Source organism: Schistocerca serialis, chromosome 9, assembly GCF_023864345.2.
Source record: "Schistocerca serialis cubense isolate TAMUIC-IGC-003099 chromosome 9, iqSchSeri2.2, whole genome shotgun sequence".
Lineage (NCBI taxonomy): Eukaryota > Metazoa > Arthropoda > Insecta > Orthoptera > Acrididae > Schistocerca > Schistocerca serialis.
In genome coordinates, this window is record NC_064646.1 from 384,753,517 (window position 1) to 384,774,748 (window position 21,232).

At 42.4% G+C, this 21,232-nt stretch overlaps 1 protein-coding gene across 1 annotated transcript in view; it reads right to left on the reverse strand.

Annotated features, from left to right (window-relative positions):
* Window positions 1-21,232, reverse strand: part of LOC126419097 (uncharacterized) — a 230,011-nt gene that overhangs the window by 90,431 nt on the left and 118,348 nt on the right. The window contains exon 3 of the mRNA XM_050086195.1: window positions 2,997-3,117. Coding sequence (XP_049942152.1) covers window positions 2,997-3,117 — 121 coding nt within the window. The remainder of the gene's footprint in view (window positions 1-2,996; window positions 3,118-21,232) is intronic.

A 21,232-nucleotide genomic window follows, 5' to 3' on the forward strand; every position in this document is an offset into this window, starting at 1 on the left:
ATTAACGACAGATGAATCAAATTTAACAACAAATTAAACTCATCAGGCAAGAAAATTAATCACCTAATCACGTGGTGGTGATAACTAATACTAGCTTCAAGTGCCTGTATGCAGTGTGGAATGAGCTGGATCAAGGTGTCATCAGGACATAAAATAAATCCTTCACGACCATCATTGTTACAATTTAAAATTTCCCCTTCTATAATAGCATAACTGAATGAATTTCTCAACGTTTCGTCCTCGTCTGTGTAGGACATCTTCAAGTGGGACACTAGGAGAGTGGAGTTCCTGGTTTGCACTACACACAAGTACTTGCTGCTTACTCATGCAGCCGGATGACATACACTGATGAGCGAAAACATAATATCCACTGCTCATTGTGAGACTGAATGCCACCTGGTAGAGCTATGGTCAAGAGAAAGTACAAAGTTACTATAAATGGTTGAAGCAATTTTACAGAATTGCTGTAGCTGTATTATTTGAGTTATCACCATAGTGCTTTGCAAACACACACACACACACACACACACACACACACACACACACACACACACACACACACAGAAAAAATAAACAAAAGTCATGTACTACAAGTGCTCCATGTGTACCGTCTTAGTGGCTCTGTAACTATGAATAATAAATTCTTCCCAGTTTCGATCCAGAATGCACTGATCAGTCTGTTCAAGACCACTGTTGATGTGAACTCGCAGATCTGGTAGGTTTGTTGGTAGAGGAGGCGAAAAACTGAATCTTCCGCATAACCCCAAAGAAAAAATTCGCCTAGGATTACGTCGGGAGAGTGTGGGGACCATGACATGAATTTCTGATCACCAACTGTACCAAAAATTCAAAGCGTCTGACTTTGTCATCGGGAGTCCGGGGAAGAATTAAAGCTTAAGCTTCTCTAGTTCCTTAAGATCTCCAAACGATCTGTTGCGCTATTTTCAACTCTGTGCTTGCGTTTTTCGTTGTCCTCTGTGGGCTACGTGTGAAACTCGCCCGTACAAGGTCAACCGTTTCTTCACTCACACTTTTGCAGAGACGTCCTAAAGCTTCAAACTGGTATTCCATCGCCGCATGGAGTTGGCAGCTGGTAGATCTTTGTTGAATTTCGTTCTGATGTGACGTTGCACTGTTACGGCTGACTGATGTTAATGCATTTCAATCGCAACACACTCTTTCTCAGGGCCTGTTGCCATCTTGCCTAAACCGAGCGAGGTGGCGCAGTGGTAGCACACTGGACTCGCATTCGGGAGGACGACGGTTCAATCCCGTCTCCAGCCATCCTGATTTAGGTTTTCTGTGATTTCCCTAAACCGTTTCAGGCAAATGCCGGGACGGTTCCTTTGAAAGGGCACGGCCGATTTCCTTCCCAATCCTTCCCTAACCCGAGCTTGCGCTCCGTCTCTAATGACCTCGTTGTCGACGGGACGTTAAACACTAACCTAACCTAACCATCTTGCGTAATTTTGCACTGCTGTGCTCTCGTGGCAGAAATCTGAAGTGTGGCTGTATCAACACAAAAGCTTTTAGTTTTGCTATATGAGTGTTCAGTTTTGTGACAACATCTTAATTAATGTAGCTACGGTGAATTTATGAAATCGCTTCAGTCATTTATTACAACTTTGTATATAAGCCGCAAATGGGGAAATCCTCTGACCTGGACTTGTCTCTCGTATTCTCGGTTGCATATGACAAAAACTGCTTGTTGGAAATTGATTCTATTACTGTAGCCCAAGCTGCAAAGTGGGTCTTTGAGGCAGCTAAACAGGCAACAATAAGAATGTAGTGAGAATGTATTTACATCTATTGGACGATTGTTACGAAAACAAACACTCCAAACCGACGTTCCACGTAAGTCACATGCAACGAAAATCTGTAACGCAACCATCTGTCCGTGGCGTGTTTATAATTATGTATTATTTATATTTTGGGACAATTAATCTGTAAAAAAAACACCGCATGTCATAAAGAAAGCGTGTAAACCGCCTGAGGATGAATCACAACGATTCGAAACCGGTAACGGTACCCTTTGAATAAAGGAACTGAAAGTAAATTTGTGGCTGGTTGCTGTCCTAACACCATCAACATTTATCTGCAAACAACAGCCACGGTCTCCATAATGTCACCATATGACAAAATTGCAAACCAATTGAAATTTATCGCGACCTTTGCGATGTGTACGGAGAAGGAATAATGAGTGAAAGCCGAATGAGACAATGGTGGACTGATTTTAATAATAGTGCACCGGTGTTCACGATGAGGACTGCAGTGGTACGCCTAGTTTTGTGACTGACGAACTAGTGATGAAAACTAACGATAAAATTCGTAAAAATCGTCGTTTCACGATTACGGAACTTCCACATTTTCCCCAAAATTTTAGTTTCGTGCATAAAACTGTGGCGGAGAAGCTTTGTTACCACAAATTTTTGTACTAGGTGGATTCCTAAACTCCAATCGCAGGCCCCAGATTTCTACAGAGACGGTGTTGAAAAACTTGTGCCACGATATTATTAGTGCCTGACTCCGAATGTCGATTATGTAGAAAAATTGCTTAAGAGTGTACCTTTAAAATGTACATAATAAAATTTGTTTATTCCATATTGTTAATTTTTTTATTTCAGAGCGTCTGTTATTTTCTGGATAGCCCTCGCATATCAAAATGTTCTGCAAGAAGGCCCCCTTTGTCCTACAGTTTCATCCCAATAAGAGTTAACGTTTTTTTAGATATGAAAATTGTTAGTATTTTTCGAGGTGTTCACAGGCAATATAACTTAAGGCAAATGACAAGATGGCTCCTTTGAAAACGACGCGGCCGATTTCCTTGCCCATCCTTCCCTTCATCGCAGCTTCAGCTCTGTCTCTAATGACATAGTTGTTCATCGGACTAACGTTTCTTGCTTCAGTGAACGTATAAATCGGTGTTAGCACTAAAGCGACTAATTTGATGTGATCAGAGTTTTTGTTCGAGTGAGTCTAGGCTTAGAACGACGCACCTGCTGTCGTACACGATATCTGGATGTAGAGTTTCTGCGATGATCCAGCAGCGGCCCAGAAGCAGCGCCGTGTAGATCTGCAGCGTAAACACCAGCAGCGTCAGAGGGATACCCAGCCACCCTGTGGGCATGCGCACAAACTGGTGGTGAGTATCAGTTCTACACAAGGGGCATTCTGGCAGTGGAGCAAAATGCCGCTCTTCATCCACGGTGTACATAGTTTTATTCTGAATATTTAGTCGTCATTTGCACAATCAGAAAATTTATTTCGCTTTACCGGTATCAACCGATTTACCTGTCGTCTTCAGAAGATTAATATTGGTTGAGTAGATGACAATATCTTCATCACAAAAGCATAATGACACGACGTGTCGAAACATTTACATATTCTGTGTGATACTTGTAAACACGGACTGGTAATTTACAGTTAATTAATCACATTTGTTTACATAGTCAAGTTGTTGTACATAAATGTGATTCTTTCGATGTAAATTGATTGTGTTAGTCACAAAATATTGCTCCAGAAGTTAGACCATTACAGAATACGCGGAGTAGCTCACAATTGGTTCACCTCTTACTTTAGCAACAGACAGCATAAGGTCATTATTCGAAATGTTGAGAATGGCTGTGATGTGGGGTCTGAGTGGGGTACCGTCAAATTGGAGGAGCCCAGGGATCAGTATTGGGGCCACTCTTGTTTCTTAATTATATAAATGATATGTCCTCTAGTATTACGGGTAACTCCAAAATATTTCTGTTTGCTGATGACACTAGCCTGGTAGTACAGGATGTTGTGTGCAACATTAGACCAGTTTCAAATAGTGCTGTCCATAACCTAAGCTCATGGCTTGTAGAAAATAAACTAACGCTAAATCACACTAAGACTCAGTTTTTACAGTTTCTAACACACAATTTAACAAAACCTGACGTTTTAATTTCGCAGAATGGGCATATGATTAGTGAAACTGAACACTTCAAATTTTCAGTTGTTCAGATAGTAATCTGTCGTGGAAAGCCCACTTTCAGGGTCTTGTTCAAAGACTTAATACTGCCATTTTCACAATTCGAAAGGTATGTGAAGTGAGTGGTCGTTCGACACGAAAATTAGTCTACTTCGCTTATTTTCATTCGTTTATGTCGTATGGTATTACATTTTGGGGTAACTCTTCCCATTCTAAAAGAATATTTTTAGCTGAGAAACGGGTGGTTTAGGCAATAAGTGGTGTAACTTCGCGCAACTCTTGTCGACCTATGTTCTCTAGTCTGGGTTTTTTGACATTCGCCTCTCAATATATAAATATTCCTTAATGTCATTTCTTGTTAACAATAGTCGGCCGCTGTGACCGAGCGGTTCTAGGCGCTTCAGTCCGGAACCTCGGTGCTGCTACGGTCGCAGGTTCGAAACCTGCCTCGGGCATGGATGTGTATGTCCTTAGGTTAGTTAGGTTTAAATAGTTCTAAGTCTAGGGGACTGACGACCTCAGATGTAGGTTTAAGTAGTTCTAAGTCTAGGGGACTGATGACCTCAGATGTTAAGTCCCATAGTGCTTAGAGCCATTTGAACCATTTTTGTTAACAATATGAGCTTATTCGCAACAAATAGCAGCTTTCACTCAGCTAATACTCGGCAGAAATCAGACCTGCATTTGGATCGGACTTCCTCAACTCTTGTGGAGAAAGGTGTGCAATATACTGCTAAATCCATTTTCAGTTAGCTACCGTTCGAATTCAAAAAACTTAGCAGTAATCCACGCGCTTTCAAATCGAAACTGAAGAGTTTCCTCATGCGTCACTCCTTCCATTCTGTCGAGGAGTTTCTTGAAAAATTAAGCTAATTCTTGTTGTATTGTTGACTGCGTTTACTTAAACTTATGGATTGACTTTTTTCTGGTTCATAAACATTTAAATTTTATCTGTTACTACTTTTATGTTGTAATTTCATGCACTGGCAAGTTCCATGACCTTGAACATTTGCTCCTCAATTTGGTCCTACGGAACTTGACGTATAAATAAATAAATAAAAATACATTATCTGCGCTTACAATTACTACATGCAATATACACTGAGGTGATTCATAACGATATGCACGTATGCAGATGGCGGTAGTATCACGTATACAAGATATGAAAGGGCAGTGCACTGGCGGAACTGTCATTTGTGCTCGGATGATACATGCGAAAAGCTTTCGTGAACACGGCAGCGCCACGGAAATTAACAGGCGCTGAACGAGGAATGGTAGGTGGAACTAGACGTATGAGACACTTCATTTCGGAAATCGTTAGGGAATTCTAAGACAGAGAGTGTGCCGAGAATACCAAATTTCAGGCATTACCTCTCACCGCGGACAAGGCAGTGACCGACATACTTCGCTTAACGACCGAGAGCAGAGGTTGCTTGAAATAACCGCAGAAATCATTGTGGGACGTACGACGAGCGTATCCCTTAGGACAGTGAGGCGAAATCTGGCGTTAATGGTCTATGGCAGCAGACGACCGACGCGAGTGCCTTTGCTAACAGCACGGCATTGCCTGCAGCCCCTCTCCTGGACCATATCAGTTGGATTGTTGACGACAAGAAAACCGAGGGCTGGTCAGATGAGTCCCGGGGTCAATTGGTAAGAGCTTACGGTGGGAGCTCGAGTGTCGCACAGATACCCGAAGCTTTGGACTCAAGTTGACGACAATGCACTGTGCCAGCTCTGTGGGGCTGTGTTTACATGGAATAGGCTGGGTCCTCTGGTCCAGTTGGACCGATCATCAACTGGTAATAGTTATATTCAACTTCTTGAAGACCATTTGCAGCCACTGATGGACGGAATTTTTATGGATGACAATGCGCCATGTCACTGAGTCACAGTTGTTCGCAATTGGTTTGAATAACATTCTGGACAATTCGAGCGAATGATCTGGTTACCCATCGAACATTTATGGGACATAATCGAGAGTTCACTTCCTGCACAAAATGCTGCACTGGCAACTCTTTCGCAGTTATGGACGGCTATAGAGGCAGCAGGGCTCAATATTACTGCAGAGGACTTCCAGTTGACCTGTTGACCTGTTGAGTCCATTCCCATGTCAAGTTGCTGCTCTATGCCGGTCAAAAGGAGATCCGACACGATATTAGGTGGTGTCCCATAACTTTTGCGACCTCAGTGTGTGTCCTTTCTTATAAGTTCTGCATTATGCTTCTGTGATGAAGATACTGTCATCTACTAAACCAATATTAAGCTTCTGAAGACGACAGATGAATCAGAAGTGGAAAAGAAAAATATATTTTCTAATTGTACAACTGACGACTGAATTTTATTCTGAATATACACCACAGTTGCTAAGAAAATAACAGCTGTGAATAAAGTTAGGTGTACATAGTTTTACAACGAAAGAATTAAGCATACGAGGTTATACAGGAGTTAGTCATGAAGTTTTAATTTATCATCTGTAAGAAACAAAATTATGTAATTATTTTTTTGTTAACAGCTACATAATTACAACCCTTATACACAATGAAATCCCTGTGGCACAGGACCGCAGCACACCGAAAGAGGAACCGAAACACAATCGTCAAACCTGTCCATAAAATAAAGTACTGAGGAGTAGTTCGTTTTCGAGAGATTTGGAAATATTGTACCTTTATTAGGATAACCTAGATGGCTCAAAAAGTCATCTGAATTGACCTGACGCATTTGCGACGTTTTCGCTGCTCAAAAAAACGAACTACCGATCGACAAGTCAGGGGTGCACTACACAAAGGAAGCATCTACTCAGATAACAGAGTATTTGTGGAGTGTACTTGGAGGTTTCTTAAGCTAGACTGTAGTTTGAGGTACTCTGATGAAGACTCGCCAGTCGATACGCGGGAAAGGAAGTCGGATGGCGTTTAGAGTAAAGGTACTTCGAGTGTCAAAATTTTATCAGTAAATTGTCTAAGTATTCATAACAAAGTTTCCGAATTTACTGCACTCCAGGAATGTACCTGTACTCAAATTATTCATGGGAGCGAGAGCTGGCTTAGATATAAAGTAGAAAGCTCTGAGATATTTATCGAGTAGTAGAAGAAATATCGGAAAAATGCCGTAGGAGTGGGAGTGTTCATTGCAGTTGACAAAAATATTATTTCAATTGAGGTCTAAGTTGAATGTTATCTACTTGCGTGTAACAGGTGTAAGTCAAACCATGTTAATTGTTGGATGTTTTTACCGACCACCCGATACCGCTGTGACAGCTCTAGCGTCATTCAAAGAAAGTCTATTGTTAGTAGCTCGTAAATAACCACATCATGCAATACTAGTTGGAGGTGACTTCAACTTAGCGAGTATAAATTGGGACTTCTATGAGTTCATTGCGAGGTGTACTGACAGACGGTCTTGGAAGTAATTTTGAACACATTTCCTGGAAACTGTTTCGAACAGCTAGTTTGGCAGCCTACAAGCAGCGGAAATATCTTAGACCTTGTAGCTACAAACAGACCGAACCTTATCGACAGAGTCAGTAAAGTGACAAAGAATAGCGGGAAAGATTTAATTATAGCAACTGTGGTTACGAAAGACAATAAATTGCAACTTTACTTGGGCTCATTCACTAACTGTTTTATACGTGACTCATCAGCAAAGGGGGTTGGTAGGGAAAGGTTGCATTTGCGCCCCTAATACTGAGTCATATATGGGCTAGCCTTTGAACAGCAGTGAACTGAATACACAATTGCCTATACCACAACCTTGCACAAAATGAGGTACACTATACAAGATCAGATCGAAACTTATTTATTAAAATAAAAAAACACTTCTAACATCTTGGCCATGCATATTAAAGTTCACAAATAAATCCGATCTGGATAAATGATAATCGGTTCAATTCGTACACGTGGTTTATTGTCTCGGACCTACACACTTTCACGCTGTTCCCTCACAGTTTATTCGCATACACTGGCATCCATGCTTACCCTCGCCACACTTTGCCGTTCCGAACTTACCACGACAGACAATGACCAAAACCCACACTTTCACGCTCATATCCCCAGTCCTGAGTCGGTTCACGTGACACTACGTTAATCAAAATAATTCCTAAGCATAGCCACAATTCGTTTACAACTCTCAGACTTCAAGAAGGATATAAATATTCCAATCCCAAAGAAAGTAGGTGTTACAGATGTGAAAATTACTTAACAATCAGTTTAATAAGCCACGGCATCAAAATATTAACACGAATTCTTTACAGACAAATGTAAAAATTGGTAGAAGTTGGTAGAAGCCGACCTCGGGGGAAACCAGATTGGATTCCGTAGATATGTTGGAACACGTGAGGCAACACTGACCCTGCGACTTATCTTCGAAAATAGATTAAGGAAAGGCAAATCTAAGTTTCTTGCATTTGTAGACTTAAAGAAGGCTTTTGACAATGTTGACTGGAATATTCTCTTTCAAATTCTGAAGGTGGCAGGGGTAAAATACAGGGAGCGAAACGCTATTTACAATTTGCACGGAAACCAGATGGCAGTTATAAGAGTCGAGGGGCATGAAAGGGAAGCAGTGATTAGGAAGGGAGTGAGACAGGATTGTAGCCTATCCCCGATGTTATTCAATCTGTATATTGAGCAAGCAGTAAAGGAAACAAAAGAAAAATTCGGAGTAGGTATTAAAATCCAGGGAGAAGAAATAAAAACTTTGAGGTTCGCCGATGACATTGTAATTCTGTCAGAGGCAGCAAAGGACTTGGAAGAGCAGTCGAACGGAATGGACAGTGTCTTGAAAGGAGGATATAAGATGAACATCAACAAAAGCAAAACGAGGATAATGGAATGTAGTCTAATTAAGTGGGGTGATGCTGACGGAATTAGATTAGGAAATGAGACACTTAAATTAGTTGGTGAGTTTTGCTATTTGGGGAGCAAAATAACTGATGATGGTCGAAGTAGAGAGGATATGAATGTAGACTGGCAATGGCAAGGAAAGTGTTTTTGAAGAAGAGAAATTTGTTAACATCGAGTATAGATTAAAGTGTCAGGAAGTCGTTTCTGAAAGTATTTGTATGGAGTGGGGCCCTGTATGGAAGGGAAACGTGGACGATATATAGTTTGGACAAGAAGAGGATAGAAGCTTTCGAAATGTGGTGCTACAGAAGAATGCTGAAGATTAGATGGGTAGATCACATAACTAATTAGTAGGTACTGAATAGAATTAGGGAGAAGAGAAATTTGTGGCACACCTTGACTAGTACAAGGGATCGGTTGGTAGAGCATGATCTGAGACATCAAGGGATCACCAATTTAGTACTGGAGGGCATCGTGGAGGGTAAAAATCGTAGAGCGAGACCAACAGATGAATACACTAAGCAGATTCTGAAGGATGTAGGTTGCGGTAGGTACCGAGAGGTGAAGAAGCTTGCACAGGATAGAGCAGCATGGAGAGCTGCATCAAACCAGTCTCTGGACTGAAGACCACAGCAACAAGATTTAAATACTTAAACCTAAATACATTACATAGTTTTACACACATTTATCACCGCATAATTTTATAATTCGTTGCAGTTTAAAAAAATGAAACACAATGCAACGGAACTACGAACGCTCATCAAAACACAAAACAAGTATTTTCATGTTCATTTTACAGTACACTATTTTCTGTCTGCATTTAATACATATTTTTATTCTTAAGCACGGAAAATTAAAATCAGTAGTAATTTATGACATGCTATCAGATTTACATAATTACGAATAACTCCATTTTTGGGACAGTTTCACCCCTCTCCCTTCATTTTATGATGTCTTTGAACGAGATATGAGACATACAAATACTTGCCTGGCACTATAAAGATCGAAACTGAATGTTGTCTTCATAATAAAATAATGACTTACTTTGCAGTTGTTCTAAACATCTTCATAACTTAATTCTACTATGAAACGCTTTGATTGAAGTACACCAGCCCATCATATTATTTCTGCTACTGTGCTTTAAATTGAAATTACTAACTACTTGGAAGAGCTCTTTCTCACATGACTTCTGTTTCAATGATTAAGTATCCAGCAAATCCAAGGACTCACATTACAAGCACTCCCTACATTATTCATTTAAGTGCAAAGTCAGGTACAGTAATTATATGCAGTTATGTAACCAACTAATTTAAACCATCTAAAACTGCTGATTGCTTCCTTCTCTTGATCAGGAAAAGATGATACTATAAATGTATTGACTTGTGTTTGTGCTTTTCACATCCTATCCATTTTTCCGTAGCAAAGCTGCTGTAAGGCCATATTATCCCCCGTTACCTCACAAAATTCTTCAAGAAGGCTGGGAGAGTGCTCCTACCAGAAACAGCGGGTAAGCAGTTTTTAGCATCTCACTCAGACACCGGAAACGACACCATCTAGATCCAGTGAGATGGACGTAGAGGAATTATGGGCAAAGTTTAAACAGATTTTAAATCGTGGTCTGGAGAACTTCGTGCCTAGTAAGTGGATTAAGGACGCAAAAGACCCACCATGGTTATACAACGAAATTCGGAAAATGCTGATGAAGCAAACGTTGTTGTATTCCCGATTCAAAAGAGACAGACAAAGCTTAGTAGAAATTCATGTGTTTGTGAAAATATCTATGCTCGAAGCACACCACAACTACCAGCATCTTACTTTAGCAAAATATTTGTCCGAGACCCGGAGAACATTCTGATCCCACGTAAAATGGCTAAGGGGGTCTAAGGCTTCCATTCAGTCACTCGTTGACCACTCTCATGCGGCAGTTGAAGACAGCAGAGTTTTAAATTTCGCGTTCAAGAAATCGTTCACACAGTAGAACCGAAGAAACATCTGTCGTTTGACCATCTAACAGACTCCTATATGGGCGACGTAGCAATAAGCATCCCTGGGGAAGAGAAAAAGGTGGAAGAGTTGAAAACAAATAAGTCGCGATGTTCGGATGGAATCCAAATTCGGGCACTCCACTGACTTAGTTGCATTTATCACGAATCTCTGGAAAAAAGCGCAGGTGACTCCTGTACACAAGAAGGATAAAGGAAAGGACCAGCAAAATTACAGATCAGTATCCCTAACATAGGTTTGCTGCATAATCACTAAACATATTATCATTTGGAACATTTTTTTTTAAGACCGATAAGCTTATGTCAACGAATCAGCACTGTTTTACAAAGCATCACTAGTGCGGAACTCTGCTTGCCATTTTCTTAAATGATATTCTGCGAAATATGGATGAAGAGCAACAGGCGAATTCCATATCTCTAGATTTCCAGAAAGCATTTGACACGGTGCCTTACTACAGGCTGTTAACGGGGGGTACGAGCATACGGAAGAGGCTCCTAAATATGTGTGCGGCTCGAAAACTTCTTAAGTAATACAACCCAATATCTTGTCCCTGACGGTGAGTGTTCATCAGAGACAAGGGTATCATCATGAGTGCCCAGGGACGTGTGATAGAACCGCTATTATTTTCTATATACATAACCGTCTGGCAGACAGGGTAGGCAGCGGTTGTTTGCTGATAATGCTATAGTGTACGGGTAGGTGTCGAAGATGAGTGGCTATAGACAAAATTTTTAGTTGGCTTCAACTTTAACTTGCCGGATGTAAACTGGGACTTCTATGGGTTCATTGTGGGGCGTACTGACAGACTGGTTTGGAAATATGTTTGAACACGTTTTCTGAAAACCTTTTCGAGCAGCTAGTTTGGTACCCTACAAGCAATGGATATATCTTGGACCTTACAGCTAGAAACCGACCGAACCTTATCGACATAATCAGTACGGTGACACGCATTACTGGTCGAGATGTAATTATAGCAACTGTGGTTACGAAAGTTCATAAATCCGTCAATAAGGCTAGAAGAGTGTTCCTAGCTCTCCTATCTAGGAGAGTGGCAGCTCTAAAAGTAGAAAAATGTAAGTTAATGGGGAGGAATAGAAAAAACAAAGCCGTAATGTTTGTATACAGTATTAGTAGTGTCCTGCTTGACACAATCACGTCGTTCAAATACCTGGGTATAACATTGCAAAGCGGAATGAAATGAGATGATCATGTGAGGGTTTTGATAGGAAAGGCGAATGGTCGACTTCTGTTTATTAGGAAAATTTCAGGAAAGTGTGGTTCATCTGTAGGGATATCGCATTTAGGACGTTAGTGTGAGCGATTCTTGAGTACTGCTCAAGTGTATGAGTTAAGTATCAGTTCAGAATAAAGCACGACTTCGGAGCAATTCAGAGGCAGGCTGCTAGATCTGTTACCGGTAGTTTCGAACGACTCGCAGGTGTTGGGGAGATGCTTCGGAAAGTCAAATGGGAATCTATGGAGGGAAGACGACGTTCTTTTCGAGGAACATTATTCAGAAAATTTAGAGAATCGACATTTGAAGTTGACTGCCGAACGATTCTACTGCCGCAATCATACCCTTCGCGAAAGGACCACGTAGATAACATACGAGAAATTAGGGCTCAAACGCAGGCATATACAGAGTCGTTTTTCCCTCACTTTATTTGCGAGTGGGACAGGAAAGGAATGGTACACGGTATTCCGCGCCACACATGATATGGTGGCTTGCGCAGTACGTATGCAGATGTAAATGTACATACTCCACTTTATCAATGGGTTTGTCTCCTCTAGCAGTACGCTACAGCACTGTTTCACTGGGAAAATGGAGTCAACTAATTAATGTGCTTCAAATTGATATACGTAAAAATTGTCGCAAGAATCCCGTCGTCCCAATACTAGTGTGATTGTCAGTACAAGAATCTACACTCCTGGAAATGGAAAAAAGAACACATTGACACCGGTGTGTCAGACCCACCATACTTGCTCCGGACACTGCGAGAGGGCTGTACAAGCAATGATCACATGCACGGCACAGCGGACACACCAGGAACCGCGGTGTTGGCCGTCGAATGGCGCTAGCTGCGCAGCATTTGTGCACCGCCGCCGTCAGTGTCAGCCAGTTTGCCGTGGCATACGGAGCTCCATCGCAGTCTTTAACACTGGTAGCATGCCGCGACAGCGCGGACGTGAACCATATGTGCAGTTGACGGACTTTGAGCGAGGGCATATAGTGGGCATGCGGGAGGCCGGGTGGACGTACCGCCGAATTGCTCAACACGTGGGGCGTTAGGTCTCCACAGTACATCGATGTTGTCGCCAGTGGTCGGCGGAAGGTGCACGTGCCCGTCGACCTGGGACCGGACCGCAGCGACGCACGGATGCACGCCAAGACCGTAGGATCCTACGCAGTGCCGTAGGGGACCGCACCGCCACTTCCCAGCAAATTAGGGACACTGTTGCTCCTGGGTTATCGGCGAGGACCATTCGCAACCGTCTCCATGAAGCTGGGCTACGGTCCCGCACACCGTTAGGCCGTCTTCCGCTCACGCCCCAACATCGTGCAGCCCGCCTCCAGTGGTGTCGCGACACGCGTGAATGGAGGGACGAATGGAGACGTGTCGTCTTCAGCGATGAGAGTCGCTTCTGCCTTGGTGCCAATGATGGTCGTATGCGTGTTTGGCGCCGTGCAGGTGAGCGCCACAATCAGGACTGCATACGACCGAGGCACACAGGGCCAACACCCGGCATCATGGTGTGGGGAGCGATCTCCTACACTAGCCGTACACCACTGGTGATCGTCGAGGGGACACTGAATAGTGCACGGTACATCCAAACCGTCATCGAACCCATCGTTCTACCATTCCTAGACCGGCAAGGGAACTTGCTGTTCCAACAGGACAATGCACGTCCGCATGTATCCCGTGCCACCCAACGTGCTCTAGAAGGTGTAAGTCAACTACCCTGGCCAGCAAGATCTCCGGATCTGTCCCCCATTGAGCATGTTTGGAACTGGATGAAGCGTCGTCTCACGCGGTCTGCACGTCCAGCACGAACGCTGGTCCATCTGAGGCGCCAGGTGGAAATGGCATGGCAAGCCGTTCCACAGGACTACATCCAGCATCTCTACGATCGTCTCCATGGGAGAATAGCAGCCTGCATTGCTGCGAAAGGTGGATATACACTGTACTAGTGCCGACATTGTGCATGCTCTGTTGCCTGTGTCTATGTGGCTGTGGTTCTGTCAGTGTGATCATGTGATGTATCTGACCCCAGGAATGTGTCAATAAAGTTTCCCCTTCCTGGGACAATGAATTCACGGTGCTCTTATTTCAATTTCCAGGAGTGTATTAAAATTTTATGCCCATCCATGATAATGTGCTTTGCCCAAACTTTCTCACAAGCAGCTTCAGTTTCTGTCTTGGCGGATTTGAGAAATATACCAACTCCTTTTCGCATTTTCCTATTCTTTCATTATACACTTAAACTTTTCCCAAAGATCTCACTACTATCAAATCCAGGTTTTAACCAACTTTTCGTATTATGTGAGCTTCAGCGCTTTTTAGGAGCATTTCAAGATCTGGAACTTGCTAGAATTTTAATGCTTTGACATGCAGCGGGCATTTCCTTGGATCTTATTTTTGGGTTGGTTGGAGAGTCGCCGAATCTTAAAAAAAAAAAAAAAAAAAAAAAAAAAAAAAAAAAAAAAAAAAAAAAAAAAAAAAAGGAAATTGTCTGAACCACACACACACAGTCAGCTACCTGGGTAGTGCGTCTGGTTGGTCGTGCAGACACACTTAGGTAGACCCTACAATTTTCAACCCTATGTCGCAAGCCTAGGAAGCCAAAGCTTAGCTTGTCGCAGAACCTTTGCAGTATTCCCATCAATTCTTCCACTCGAGTCAGAACCAGTAGGCCACGATCTGTTCTGGGGATAATGCTGCAGACCGTGTGCTTCGTTGAAACTGAGTGAGCAGTCTTCTGTGCTAGTCATTGGAATGATCCGAGTATGACCTCACAGCCCAGACAACAGGCATTGCCATGTGCACCGTAATCTGCAGTTAGTGGCACCCTTCTCCCTTAATGGTTACCGGAAGAGCGTCTTCAACATGCTGAATGAGGCCACCAGGCATACACATCGAGTGTTCCTGATGTTACTATCCACCCCTTGCTCCCATTTCCCTAAGGTGTACCATTATTCGCCGTATGTTTGAATCGCCGACGATTAGTAGACCACTGCCCATTTGCGTCCGCTACCCTTTGACACAGGTCACTGCTGGTTTCTCAACAGATGGGGTGAATCTCATTGGCTCAGTTTCGGTTTCAGCGGAAGACATCACCTCGAACTTGTTGGTTAGCTGGATTGGTGGAACATCATTGAAACGCCACTCACAGTTAAGTGGACGAGTAATGATGGCTCTTGTATTTCCTGCAGGAGAGACAGTATCCACAGGACAGGTACATTTGGTAGCTCTACTATACAGCCTTTAGTAGCCGTCTCAACTACGCGCTTTCGTAGTAGACACTGATCACTTGACAGGAGACATGGTGATCAGCTACTTGCGAATAGCAACCGACTTATCCCCTGTCCGAGAACAGCAACACAGTGAGGATGAATTATGCCTCATGCAGTATTTTGCAGAACAATAAGCAAATAACTTACGCCTAATACAGTGTTTTACAGAATAATAAACAAATCAGTTTATATGAAGCTTGCTCATCGTCTTTTAATTTATGAGTCTGGTAAGCTACAAGTATTACTAGTAGCTGTCAGGAACTGCAGCTATTTACAACCAAAAATGAGATAGCTATTACGACAACAGAATACTTGTTATAAGTTTAACTGATTCTCTGAAACGTTTCTCATATTGTGGTCAATAATAAAATTCGATAGTAGTGTTAATTTGCGGTAAATTCTGATAATATACACTTCTAATGTGAGATGATATGTTGCGTAGTTACAGTAACTGTAAACCACAATCACCGATGTATCACGAAATAGGTTGCGCAATACACTCGTAATTTAGCAAAACTTTTGCAAGCGTCTGAAACTTCTCATAAATATACCTTTTTCACGTAAACGTATAATTAAAATTAGGAACTGTCAGTTGTGAACAAGGATCCTGTGGGAGAAGTTTCTGAACAGCACAGTTAAGTTAACAGTTGACTATACAATACTACACAATGTATCACGTTCCTGAAAAGCACCCATGTTATGTCTACAAACGATGATTAAACACTGCACAATATCTCACAACACCTGCACGAGTTTTTATAAAATCAAAACGAAAAACACATTTAAATTTTATGTCAAGTCTTTGTTCCTATATTTACGAAATGAATTTATGTGACGCGCGAGATTTTACTCGAAGACAAAGGAATTAACTGGAGTCAGCTTTAGATACATAAGTAAATAAATTTGTGAATTACACGGATTTGGCAGTTTAGCTGATTTTGCCCCGTCTTGAACACTGGCGTGGCAAACATGAACACTGTAGCTTCAGTACATCTCACAAAAACGACGTGAAATGTCGAGTACAACAAACGCACATCTGCTTGAGGTGGCTAACGCACACGCTTATAACCGTACGTACGCCGAGCGGGGTAGAGTGTGCTCTTGGGCGCCCTGTCACGGTTCACGCGGCTGCCACCGTCAGAGGTTCGAGTCCTCCCTCGGGCATGGGTGTCTGTGTGTGTTGTCTGTAACGTAAGTTAGTTTAAGTTAAATTAAGCAGTGTATAAGCTTAGGAACCGATGACCTCAGCAGTTTGGTCCCATAGGACTTACCACAAATTACTAATTTTTATAAACGTACGCTACAAAAAATTAAAAAATAAAAATCTTTGAATTACTCTACATGAATTGCTGTCAGAGGTGCATAGCTTTTATGCGACTACTGCACCGAATTATAATTTCTTATTTTTGATCTAAAATGATTATAACTTTTCTTTCAGCGTTTCAGGACTCGATAAGACTTGCTTCATCAAATCATGATCGCTGGTGTTACTCTACAACATCTACACGACAATTAATTTTGTAATTTATGATACTGCACTGGAAGAAGCTCTAGGTCTCATTAATTCCTATCTTACTGTATATGTCCATTGATCGTCATTATATTACAGTGAAAACTGGTTCTTGCTGTGCTCATATCGCGAAGTAAAACAGATGGTTGTAAGTCAGACGCTAATATGAATCCACTCGGCCTATTTCTCGATGAAGAGATGTTAATTTAAAAATGAATTTACCGAGGGAATTATGTCACGAAAATGTTCAATATTTTTTTGATGCAGCTTTGATTTTGCGGTACGGACAACCTGTCTGCCCTCGTAGACTCATAACGGGGAAATAACCTGGTACGCTGAATCGGGATACGTCTGTATTTGCGCTTGCAAGTATCAGTTATTGCTTTGAGAAACCATGGGAAGAAGGTTGTGTAAAATAGTAGATTTGGACTGAAGAAACCGCTAAACCAAAGGTACATGCAGTTTAGTCCATTTAGAGATCTACTCACTTAAAAATTCATAGGGGTTTAAAGACAAAAATATACCGTAACAAAAATAATTAATTTGAATTACTCAAAACAAATAAAAGGTAATTTTCTCTCCGTCAAAAGTAGAATATCTACAGCTCAATTTTCAAAACGTTAACATTATGAAAAAAAAATTAAAACAGAAAGCATCAAAACTGTTGAAAAACATTTAGCGAGACACTTGGCTTTGTACATCATTGACAGTTTATTATAACCTGGAGAATAATTTGTCAAAAAGAACCTTACGCACTCTGTGGCAGTTATCTGACATATCAATACAAACATCCACCTAGGGTTTCCGCAGCACGAAGTATTTAATTGACAATATTTCCGTCGAGCACGTTGTTGTTTCGTGGAGACTGGAATAGAGATTTTTATTGCCATTGCCTACTGGAGGTGCAGCTTGTTACAGCAAACCCTGAGCAATCTCCCCTCACACCGCAACCCCCTCCCCCCACAGAATTCACTAAGCTATAGATTGCGAGTAGTGACCTCACCATACAGGAGGAAATAAAACTTGCTTGGCGCGAGCGTTATGAAGCCGGTGAAATGCAGGTGGAGGCGAAAGAGGCGGACCATTATCGTCAGATTTATCACCACAAGATACTGTGCAGAACTGTCAACAAACTGGAATTTTGCAAAAAAGCACATTTAAACAGATTGCGGACAAAAGTACTGAAAGATCGACTAATAAAGCCATTGCGATAGTCCGGTCGATCGCGATCGAGGAGTTGAGCTCCCGTGGCGCTAAACAAATGACTGTAATGTAAGCAACATTAGAGAGATCGCCATTTGTTTGTCTTCAGCACCACAAAAAACTTTGTCCAGAAGGAAAGTAAAAAATGCATCGATTAAATGTTGTTTAGTCCCCATGGCGGCAACAACAAGTATGACTGCCTTTCTTGTAACTTTGTTTGTCACGTAGGTATGAAAAGCAATAGATCCTTTTTACAACATAACCTACATTATGTGATCAAAAGTATCTGGACACCCCCAAAAACATACGTTTTTCATATTAGGTGCACTGTGCTGCCACCTACTGCCAGTTATTCCATATTGGCGACCTCAATACTCATTAGACATCGTGAGAGAGCAGAATCGGGCGCGGCGCGGAACTCACGAACTTCGAACGTGGTTAGGTGATTATGTGTCACTTGTGTCATACGTCTCCACGCGAGATTTCCACATCCATAGGTCCACTGTTCCCGATGTGATAGTGAAGTGGAAACGTGAAGGGACACGTACAGCACAAAAGTGTACAGGCCGACCTCGTCTGTTGACTCACATAGACCGTCGACAGTTGAAGTGGGTCGTGATGTGTTATAGGCTGACATCTGTCCAGATCATCACACAGGAATTCCAAACTGCATCAGGATCCACTGCAAATGGTTCAAATGGCTCTGAGCACTATGGGACTTAACTTCTGAGGTCATCAGTCCCCTAGAACTCAGGAACTACTTAAACCTAACTAACCTAAGGACATCACACACATCCATGCCCGAGGCAGAATTCGAACCTGCGACCGTAGCGGTCGCGCGGTTCCAGACAGTAGCGCCTAGAACCGCTCGGCCACTCCGGCCGGCGATCCACTGCAAATACTATGACAGTTAGGTGGGAGGTGATTAAACTTGGATTTCATGGTCGAGCGGCTGCTCATACGCCACACATCACGCCGGTAAATGCCAAACGACGCCTCGGCTGGTGTAATGAGCGTAAACATTGGACGATTGAACAGTGGAAAAACGTTGTGTATGGTGACTAATCACGGTACACAATGTGGCGATCCGATGTCAGGGTGTGGGTATGGCGAATGCCCGGTGAACGTCATCTGCCAGCGTGTGTAGTGCCAACAATAAAATGCGGAGGTGGTGGTGTTATGGTGCGATTGTGGTTTTCATGGAGGAGGCTTGCAGCTCTTGTTTTGCGTGGCTGTGTGACAGCACAGGCCTACATTGATGTTTTAAGCACCTTCCGGCTTCCCACTGTAGGAGAGCAATTCGGGGATGGCGATTGCATCTTTCAACACGATCGAACACCTGTTCATAATGCACTGCCTGTGGCGGAGTGGTTACACGACAATAACATCCCTGTAATGGACTGGCCTGCTCAGAGTACTGACCTGAATTCTACAGAACACCTTTGGGATGTTTTGGAACGCCGACTTCGTGCCAGGCCTCACCGACCGACATCGATATCTCTCCTCAGTGCAGCACTTCGTGAAGAATGGGCTGCCATTCCCCAAGAAACTTTCCAGCACCTGATTGAACGTATGCCCGCGAAAATGGAAGCTGTCATGAAGGCTAAGGGTGGTCCAACACCATATGGAATTCCAGTATTACCGATGGAGTGCGCCACGATCTTGTAAGTCATTTTCAGCCAGATGTCCAGATACTTTTGATCACACAGTGTATATCTTCTATTTAGTAGCCTTATTCCTCTTTATGAAACCAGTGCAAAAAATATCACAATGCACACTTGGCGCAAACATGACGTTATTAAAAACGTAACACAAAAAGATCTACTCCTAGTACCCGGGGTATCATAACACGCTCACTTGCTGGAGCTGACTGTTCTTGGTGACTACTTCTTTTGTAACTGTAGATGTTCTCTGTTTAGTTGCTTTATATCTTAAAAAATGGCCCTGAGCGCTATGGGACTTAACTCCTGAGGTCATTAGTCCCCTAGAACTTAGAACTACTTAAACCTAACTAACCTAAGGACATCACACACATCCATGCCCGAGGATTCGAACCTTAGCGCCTAGAACCGCTCGGCCACTCCGGCCGGCGCTTTATAGCTTAATGCTCGTGTTTGAATAATTTCTACTTGGATATCTGAGTTGAGATACCTCTGTCATTTTGCTAAACTGAGTTGCTAGAGACCAGTCATCGAGGTACCGTGACATCGATCCATCGACTGGTGGGCGAAAGGGGGAGGGGCAAAATTGATCAATTCTTAGAAAAATTGCTAAATTACATGCGAAATCCAAATAAAGTAAATAAGGGTACATAGTGTGTTATTAGCTCTTTTTCTCCAATGAGGTGTCAACTTCCTTTTCCAACACAAAACTGACTGAGATGTATCATGGAGTAATAATGGTTTTTTTTAAGTGGTATCAAGTAGAGATTGTTTAATCATTCCTCTTGTTTTCCTGGATATTTTAATTTTTTTCCCCCCGCGTAAACTATACTCTGCGACCTTCAGTTGTATCTAAGTAGACGTCCAACAAACCTATGTGCACCTATTCAGCACGTAACTGCTGACTTACTTGCCGTATGTGAGTGAGCGCAAAACATAGGTTTGAACGCATCTAAAATGCAATCAAGCGCTCATAAAAGACTTATTACCGTGCTGTTCAGAGACTCTCTTCCACCTTTAACCTTTTCTTCTCATGCAGAGTACTTGGTGCAAATTCTGGACCATCACTTACGAGGGAATAGTCCAATCCAGTACGTCGGAACCTACCCTGAAATTTTTCGCACTGCAAGAATGCACCGTTTTGTAAGCCCTGGTCACCAGTTTTGTAACAGCCTCGCCGCTACTACTGTGAAGGCCGAGTTGCCACTGCTGTTACGGTAGGCCGAGTTTGTGAGTTCGTGAAACGGCTTCTGGTGCAGTACACCGCTAAGACAATTTCTCCCTATCACTATTACACAGCTATGAGCCAGGGTCAGGTAACAGGATAAGAGATCGAAGCGTCTACAACATTCCAACAAATTAGTAACGAAGTCACACAAATAAGTTAAAAAGGTTTACTTATCTTTGTGGCTTGTCGAATAATGAACAGTACATATAATACACTCCTGGAAATTGAAATAAGAACACCGTGAATTCATTGTCCCAGGAAGGGGAAACTTTATTGACACATTCCTGGGGTCAGATACATCACATGATCAC